The 9,431-nt window shown below is 42.8% G+C and overlaps 1 protein-coding gene across 1 annotated transcript; it reads left to right on the top strand.

Moving 5' to 3' along the window:
• Positions 1-85: 85 nt before the first annotated feature.
• On the top strand, positions 86-1,174 carry LOC123172910 (very-long-chain 3-oxoacyl-CoA reductase-like protein At1g24470). Its single transcript, XM_044589797.1, has 3 exons — positions 86-363; positions 465-534; positions 652-1,174. The coding sequence occupies exons 1-3, from the start codon at positions 86-88 to the stop codon at positions 949-951; spliced, it is 648 nt and encodes a 215-aa protein (XP_044445732.1). The 3' UTR covers positions 952-1,174.
• The last annotated feature ends 8,257 nt before the right edge of the window (positions 1,175-9,431 follow it).

Below are 9,431 nucleotides of genomic sequence, written 5' to 3'. Positions count from 1 at the left end.
CATAGCAAACTACACACCTACACAAGCATGCATCCATTCCATGTATTTAAGCTAAGCGTGAGCTCATTTGGCAGGTGAGGAGGCGATGCGGCAGCTGCAGCAGACCGTGGAGGAGTTGGACGTTGGACTGCTGGTGAACAACGCGGGCGTGCTGGAGCCCAGCGCGGTGTTCCTGCACGAGGCCGACGTGGAGGCATGTGTGGATATGATACGGGTGAACCTGCTAGCGCTGACCGAGGTGACGGCGGCAGTGATTCCCGGCATGGTGAATCGCGGGAGGGGAGCTGTGGTCAACTTGGGCTCGGCTTCGTCAGAGGCCATCCCATCCTTACCCCTCTACACGATGTACGCCGCAACTAAACGGTAAGCTAGAACAAGCTAGCTAGGTACCTAGCACATACATACATCTTAAGCAATCAATGACCTTGACTGCTCATGTTGTTCCAATGATACATTGCATTCAGCTATGTCGCTCGGTTCTCGAAATGTCTTCACGTTGAGTATAGACGCAAAGGAATCGATGTGCAATGCCAGGTGAAGTAAACTCACCGCCCATAATCTATACTATATATGTACTCCTACATTCCCGAGTCTTTGTGGGATAGAGCAGCCACGAGCCAGCACTATATTAACGTCCATTCGAATCTGCAGGCACCGTTCTTCGTGGATGGCACAATGGCGTCAAGATTCGCCGAGGCCAGGCGTTTTGTGCCATTGACGCCAACGCCAGACGCCTACGCCCGCGCGGCAGTGCGCTGGATCGGACACGGCCCACTATGCGTGCCCAACTTCCGACACCAGATAATGTGGTTCTTTGCGGGAATTGCGCCTGACTTTTTGCAAGATGGAATCCTCCTGCGTGATCACCTATGGCAAAGAAATGAGTTACAGATAACGAGGTCTTTGCCCGAGGTGTGCCCTATTAAGCAAGGTGGACATGCGGCTGCCTGAAGCTGTGTTTGCCAGACAATTAATTGCGTAAAACGCTTACTCTACTACCTCCGGGTAGGAATATAACCGACGCACATGAATTTAAGTCTGTAATCTATTCTACTCTCTACTATTAAAGGGAGTCGGTAGCGTTTACTCCACTGCGGTTAATCCTCTCCCACCTATTTTTTCATATCGTACCGATATATTTAAACCAGGTTTTAGCCTATGCCCTATTTAAACCAATTTTATTGTTGAGTATAATGTTTATTATGAAGTATAGGATACACTAGGATTTATTTCTGCCTTGTCTTGTACTTCAAGTTGATCATTGTACTCATATATATATATATATATATATATATATATATATATATGATCACATGGCCCAAGCAATACAATCAACGATTCCACCAATCTCTCTCTCCATTCTAATATGGTATCAGGCTAATCTCGACCCAAACCATAGCCGCCGCCGCTTCCACACCGCGCCGCCCCCGGGGCGGTCGTTCTCCATGATCGTCACGGGGGGCGGGCAACCCGTACCTACGGTTCATCCGCGGATCGTGTTGATAGGCTACAATAGAGAATCTTTTTCTTGATATGTTGATTGAGGTTTTCTCTCTCGCCGATCGGTTGATCGGTGTTCTTTTTTCGTTTTCCGATCTAAGATCCGATTGCGTCGCCCGTCGCCATTCGTCATCTAGAACGCAGCTCTACTTCGCCCTCGATGGACAACATCGACATCTTCGACTGTGCGGCCGGAAGCGCCTCCGCATCGACCCTCGCGCCGTCGTCCCGTGGTTCTTTCACGAATGCACCGACCCACGCGCTGCCGCTGCATCGCCATTCTGGCCGTAGTGTCGTGGCCTGCGGTCGACCGCTATCTCAAGGCCGTCTGCTCCAGGCCGTCCCCGTGGCTGCACCGACCTTCGCGCTGCCGTTGCGTCACCCCATCGGGTCGTAGCAAGGGTGGCACGCGGTCCCTGCCACCGCCCTGAGGTCTTCCCCGCCATTGCCCCGACCTGCCCTCTGTTGCTGCGTCGCCCATTCGGGCCGTAGCGCCGCGGCATGCGGTCCACTTCGCCGTTCACGCTGTTGACCTCTGTGTGGTCTGCGCCGCGCCACCCTCCTAGGCGCAGGAACGCCACCGTCTGCACAGGTCTTCGTCACGCTGTCGGGTTCTTCCTTGCCTACTTCGAGCACCGCCGCCGCACTCCTAACCTAGCCGCCGCCGCCTCCTCAGGCCGCCGTCGCCGCTCTTTCTCCCGGTCCACCGCGACTAGCTCCACACCGGCCACCTCGACTCGAACTCGACCATGGCGTCCCTGGCACGGCTACCTCGACCACGACTCCACTGCCCTATGCTCTCGGGTACCTCGACAACTGCACAAAGGGCTACCGCCTTACTTGAGCAACCTCGTCGGTTTTCGCGCCAGCCATGACTTCCGCGATGCATCGACCGTTATGACTGTGGGGGGGTGTCCCTCGGCTTACCTTCGGATTCTTCTCTGGTCTAACCGTCTGCGTCGTTACCGTTGGGGGGGGGATGTTGAGTATAATGTTTATTAGGAAGTATAGGATAGACTAGGATTTGTTTCTGCCTTGTCTTGTACTTCAAGTTGATCATTGTACTCCTATATGTATGCCCACGAGGCTCAAGCAACACAATCAACGATTCCACCAATCTCTCTCTCCCTTCTAACATTTATCTGCCAATGTAGATCAATCTTCAGTATATTTGGTAAAAAAATTATGACTAGCTAAAAGCAACCATTAGCTAGAAAATGAATTTTAATCTCCAATGGTGTTACGTAGTGAACAAGATCATACATTTAGTTCGTTTGACTTGATATGGAGAGCAAGTTTGTTTATGTGTTCATTTGGCCACGTTCTCCCAGGCAACATCATCATTGATCTAAGATTCACGCAGCACATACTGACATACACATCAAGATAGAGATGGCTGACCTTTGATATATCGTACATACATAGGCACACCTAGGTATCCCTTGCAGTTTCGTCATTATTGTGCATGCCCGCATGTGTAATTTGATATGTGTCGCGGAATTATATACGGCATGCTACTCCATATATACGGGGAGCAAATGTTGTCGTCGGCACCTATCGGACAATTAATTAGAAATATTGTATTTTACAGAAAACAAATTGTCGTCGGGTTAAATGTGTGCCGCAAATCGGTAGCAACGTTCAAACGCGTCTCCTCGTTGGTGTGGTAGATATAGCGAAGTAGTGGGCCCCACGGATGACGGCAACTGGTGGAGACCAAGTGTAGTAGCATGTAGCTAATATCTTCGCAGTTGCTAGATGCCGATGTGAATCTTGTAAGGTTTCAGTTGCAGGTTTCGGTTATCCCGGTTCGATAATGACACGGATCAAACTTTACCAATTATTTAAGTAGTTGAGAGGAGTGCAATTTGATCCTGTGCAGGAGCTAGTTGTAGAGGCCAATTTCGTGAAGTTACAGTGGCAGCAATCCACTATCCCAGTTCAATAATGACACGGACCAAAATTTTCCAATTAATTAAGTAGTTGAGAGAATTGTGCTTCCATTACATACCATGCCTCGTTGATTTTAGCACGTACTCTATCCTTTCACATTACTTAGGACAACGGGCGAGCGAGTCATACTCGGTATTAGTTGACCTTCCATCGGCTAATAGAGGGAAATTAACTAAAAAATGCATGCTTGTAATCCAGAATTTACTAAAATGATAGAAATATTTATCTAGTGGATTATTAATTTGCATTGATCGTCTGTTAAGGACACCAAGGTAACACATTAAACTTGAGGAACAAGACCCTTACCAAAATGGTAAATGGCACAACGCAAGTGTAACATCCAATACCCTCCTAGCTAAAACCAACCATTGGCTGCAAAATGATTGTTGATCTCCAATGGTGTTACAAACTAAACAAGATCTTATATTTCATTCTTTTGACTTGATATGGAGAAGCAAGTTTGTTTACGTATTGGTGTGGTCATGTTCTCTCAGTCAGCATCATCAATGATCTAGGGTTTGTGCAGCCACACATACACATCAAGATAGAGATGGGTGACATTTGATACATCCTAGATATATAGGCACACCTACGTATCCCTTGTAGTTGCATCATTATTTCCATATGGCATGCTACTCCATATATGAAAAGAGCTAAGGTTGTTATCCACATCTATAAAATAATTAATTAGAAATATAGTATTAGGCAAAAAATAGGTTGTGTCATCCCATCGATTGTGTGCCCTACATCCATAGGAACGACCAAACGCATCTCCTCGCAGGTGCAGTAGATGTGGCGAAGTAGTAGGTCCGCAGACAAGGAACCATGTGAAAGCTGACGAAAACTGGTCGAGATGGCATTTTCTAGCACATGGCTAATATCTTCGTAGTTGCTAGTTAGATCGGTCTAATAAGCATGAATATGACTCGCTTGCTCGTTGGCCAATTTTGTGAAGTTTCAGCGGTAGCCTTAGAATATCCTAGTTCGATAATGACACGAACCAATATTTTCCAATTAATTAGCTAGTTGAGAGGAGTGCACGTCCATTATGTACCATCCCGTGATTTAATTAGGATGTACTCTATCCTTTCGAATTTATTAGGCCGATGGATAAGCAAGTCATATTCACTCTTATTAGGCAGCCATTATCAAGTCACGTCGCTCAACTGCCATTCCATCGACTAATAGTATAAAGGGAAATCGATAACAAAATGATGCATGCGTGTAATCTAGAATTTACTATGATGATATAAATATTTATCCAAACACGTCGCTCCGCGATTTAATGAAGAAATATACATATATGTTGTAGTCATCATTATTGCTGTATGCCCTAATGTGTAATTTTATATATGTTACGGAGTCATATAGGATCTCCGTATAAGCACAGGGCAAATGTTGTTATTTACACCCAAAGGACAATTAGTTAGAAATATCTTATTTACAAAAAAAGTTGTGTTGCCCCATCACTTGTGTACCCCAAATCACCAGGAACGGTCGAATGCATCTCCTCGTTCATGAAGTAGATGTGGCGATGTAGTGGTTCACACGGACGAGGAACCGTGTGAAAGCTGACGATAACATGACCACAACGGGCGAATACGGTGTGTAGTAACATGTGACTAATATCTTTGCAATTGCTAGTTGCATAGGCCAATTTCCGGAAGTTTTAGTGGCAGTCTTCGAACATCCAAGTTCAATAAATGACACACACCAAAATTTTCCAATTACTTAAGTACTTTAGAGGAGTGAACTTCCATTATGTACAATCGCTCGTTTTATTTAGGACGTACTCTGTTCTTTTGAATTTATTGGGCCGACGGACGTGTGAGTCATATTCGTGCTTATTAGGCCAGCGTAATCATGTCACGGCGCTAAGCTGCCATTCGATCGACTAACAGAGGGAAATTTACTACAAAAGGATACACACATGTAATCAAGTATTAACTATGATAAAAGAAATATTTATCTAATGAATTATCACCACAAATTCATCAATTTGCACTGATCGCCTTCCGTGAACAGTAAGGTAACACATTGAGCTTGAGGAACAAAGATCATTCTCAAAATGCAAAATGCTCGTCACACAGATGTTATATCCAGTACCCTACTAGCTAAAAGCAACCATTAGCTGCAAAAAGTTTGCGGATATCCAATGGTGTTACGTACAAAACAAGTTCTTACATTTAGTATGATGTTGTATGCCCTTATGTGTAATTTGATAGATGGTGCGCAACCATATGGCATGCTACTCCATAGACATAGAGACCTATGGTTGATAAAAATTATGGCTTTGTCGTCCCATGGACGGCGTGTGACATATAGGTAGGAACTGTAAAAGCGTCTACTCGGTTGTACAGTTTTTTTTGCGGGTGAAAACAGATGGCAAAATGATGACAGCTCACATAGACACTGTGTAGTAGCATTGAGGCAATATCTTTGCAGGTGCTAATTACCGAGGCCAATTTCGTCAAGGTTAAGTGGAAGCCTATGAATATCACACTTTGATATTGGCATGGACCAAAATTTTCCGGCCAATTTCATGAAGGTCAAGTGTAAGCCTAAGAATATCACACTTTGATAATGGCACATACCAAAATTTTCCAATCAATTAAGCAGTTTAGAGCAGTGAAGTTATGTTCTGAAGGATACCTAGTTTTATTTCGGACGTACTCAGTCCGTTTGATTATATTAGGCCAACGAGCAAGCGAGTCATACTCATGCTTATTAGACCGATCTAATCTAGTCACGTTGGTTAACTACCGTTCCATTGACTAATTTATCTACAACAGGATGGATGAGTGTAATCCAAAATTTACTATGATCGTGTAAATAATTAGTTTCCATGGATCGATTGTTGTAGACAACAAGGTAACCATTTAAGCTTGTGGAATAAAGACCCTTCTCAAAAAGCTAAAAAGTCTGTCGATCGTTATGGTCAGTACTTAACAAGTTTTTACATTTAGCTCAGATCACTTGATATGGGGAAGGAAGTCTGTTTACATATTTATTTGGTTAGGTTCTCTCGGTCGTCATCATCCTTGATATAGGGTTGGTGCAACAACAAAAGTATGCATCAATTTAGAGGTGGGTGACATTTGATAGATCCTACATATGTAGGAAGCAACATACATATCTGTTGTAGTTACATCATTAATTACTGTTGTATGCCCGCATATATGATATATGTGGCAAAATCATATGGCGTGGTACTCCATATAAGAACGAAGCTAAGTTTGTTATCTACACCTATAGGACGATGAATTAGAAATATATAATTTAGAAAAAAAGGTTGTGTTTTCCAGTGGATCGTGTGCCCCAAATCGGTAGGGACTGTCAAACGTGTCTCCTCGTTAGTGCGGGAGATGTGGCGAAGTACTGTCCCCTTGTTCTAATTAGGCCCCCGTAATCAAGTCATGTCGCCAAGCTGCCATTCCATCGACTAACAGATGGAAATTGATTACAAAATGATCCATGTGTGTAATCTATAATTTTATGACGATACAGATAATACTCCAATGGATTATCAACACAAATTCTACAATTTTCACCAATCGCCTATTGTGGACAGCAAGGTAACCCATTAAGCTTGAGGAAGAAATACGCTTCTCAAAATGCAAATTCCCATGAGGTATACATATCACTCAATACCCTCCTAGCTAAACGCAACCATTGGCGACAAAAAGTTTGCCGATATCCAATTGTCTGACGCATAGAACAAGTTCTTACATTTAGTATGACACCCTATGCCCTCGGCTGTAATTTGACAGATGGTGTGGAATCATATGGCTTGGTATTCCGTAGACACAGAGACATAAGGTTGATATCCTCACCAATTGGGAAATTAATTAAAAAGATTGTATTTCATAAATAAAAACTTCTGACTTTGTCATCCCGTGGACGGTGTGCGCCATATCAGTACAAAGAGTCAAACGTGTCTCCTCATTAGTGTGGTTCATGTGGCGAAGTAGTGAGTCCCATAGATATGGAAGCAAGTGAAAAACAGACGGCAAAATGATGACAGCTCACGCAGATGGTGCGTAGTAGTATGTAGCTAATATCTTCACAGGTGTTAGTTACTGATGAAAATTTCATGAAGGCTCACTGGCAGCCTACTAATATCACAGTTTGATAATCGCTCGGTAAAATTTGTTTCTAATGAATTAAGTAGTTAAGAGGAGGGACTTCTGTTCTGTAGCATCCCTAGTTTTATTTGGGATGTACTCTGTCCTTTGGAATATATTAGGCCAATGAGCAAGCGACTTACATTCTTTCTTATTACAACGTTTCAATCGAGTCACATTGCTCAGTTGTTGTTCCGTCGACTAACGTAGGCAAATTAATTCCAAAAGGATGGATGCGTGGAATCCAAATTTACTATGAAGACAAAAATAATTATCCAATGGATTATTTCAACAGTTTGCATGGATCGTCTGTTGTGGACAACAAGGTAGCAAATTTAGCTTGAGGAACGAGGACCCTTCTCAAAATGCAAACAGCCCACGAAGCAGATGTAACATCCCATACTCTCTTGCTAATTTCAACCATTGGTTGCAAATTAGATTGCGGATTGCCAACGGTGATAAGTACTAAACAAGTTTGTTTACGTGTTGATTTGGTAAGGTTCTCTCAGTTGTCATCATCATCGAGATAATTTTCGTGGAACCAATCATGCATCAAGACAGAGACAAGTGAACTTTGATGGATGATACTATCTTGGAAGAAATATACATATATGTTGTTGTTGTTGTATCATTATTGTTGTATGCCCTCATGTGTATTTTGATATATATAGCGGAATCGTATGGCATGCTACTCCGCATAATCACAGAGCTAACGTTGTTATCTACACCTATAGGACAATTAATTAGAAATATATTATTTCACAAAAATTTGTTCTATTGTCCCGTCAATTGTGTGCCCCAATTCGGAATGGACGGTCAAATGTGTCTCGTTGTTGGTGCGGTAGATGTGCCAAATAAGTTGGTCCCGCAAATGAGGAACCATGTGAAAGCCAACGACAACATGACGACAACGGGAAATGATGATGTGTAGTAGCATGAGGCTAATATTTCTGTAGTTGCTAGTTGCGGAGGACAATTTCCTGAAGTTTCAGTGGCAGACTTCGAGTATCCTATTTCAACAATGATGCAAAGAAGAAGTTTCTACTTAGTTAACTATTTGAGAGAAGTGCACTTCCATTATGTACCATCCCTCGTTTTACTTAGCATGTACTCTATCCTTTCGATTTTGTTAGGCCAACGGGAAAACGAGTCATATTCCTTCTTATTAGGCCACCGTTATCAAGTCATGTCGCTCAGCTTCCAGAATTTACTCTGGTGATAGAAATATTTATCCAGTTGATTATCTCCACAAATTCAATAATTTACCTCGATCGCCTATGGTGGACAAGAAGGTAACACATAAAGCTTTAGGGGCAAATACCCTTCTCAAAATTCAAAATGATTGTGACGGAAGATGTAAGATCTATAACGCGCCTAGCTAAAAGCAACCATTGACTGCAATTTTTTTTACGGATATCCCATTTTGAACCTACAGAACAAGCATGATGTAGTAGGCCCTCATGTTTAATTTGATAGATGGTGTGGAATCATATGCATGCTACTCTATGAACCCAGAGACAAGTGGTTGATATGTTCAGCTATAAGATATATTAGGCCAACGAGTGCTGAGTCACGTAGGAGTTGTTGGGTCCCCAAAAGAGGAAGGGTGAAGTAGAACAACAGCTATGTTTTTCGCTCGGTTACGAAATCAAGATTATCAATCCAGTAGGAAACTTCCAATATAAGAAGGTAAATATCACCTGCACACAAACAAGATACAAACTTGCACCCAACTTGGCAAGAAGGTTATCGAGACCCTTAACTTCCTAGTTACAAGATTAAAACTAAATATTAGAGATAGTTAGTGGTAAAATAGCATGACAAATAAAAATATAGATTTTTAGAATAATTTAC

This window comes from Triticum aestivum, unplaced genomic scaffold (assembly GCF_018294505.1).
Source record: "Triticum aestivum cultivar Chinese Spring unplaced genomic scaffold, IWGSC CS RefSeq v2.1 scaffold8536, whole genome shotgun sequence".
Classification (NCBI taxonomy): Eukaryota; Viridiplantae; Streptophyta; class Magnoliopsida; order Poales; family Poaceae; genus Triticum; species Triticum aestivum.
The sequence above is the reverse complement of the archived record's forward strand: the minus strand, read 5'-3'. Positions and strand labels throughout refer to the sequence as shown.

Excerpts from the sequence above, each read along its gene's own strand:
- LOC123172910 (XM_044589797.1), top strand. The coding sequence starts at position 86 with ATGCGGCAGCTGCAGCAGACCGTGGAGGAGTTGGACGTTGGACTGCTG. Across the intron at positions 364-464 it reads ATGTACGCCGCAACTAAACG|CTATGTCGCTCGGTTCTCGA; the intron begins GTAAGCTAGAAC and ends CATTGCATTCAG. Across the intron at positions 535-651 it reads GAATCGATGTGCAATGCCAG|GCACCGTTCTTCGTGGATGG; the intron begins GTGAAGTAAACT and ends TCGAATCTGCAG.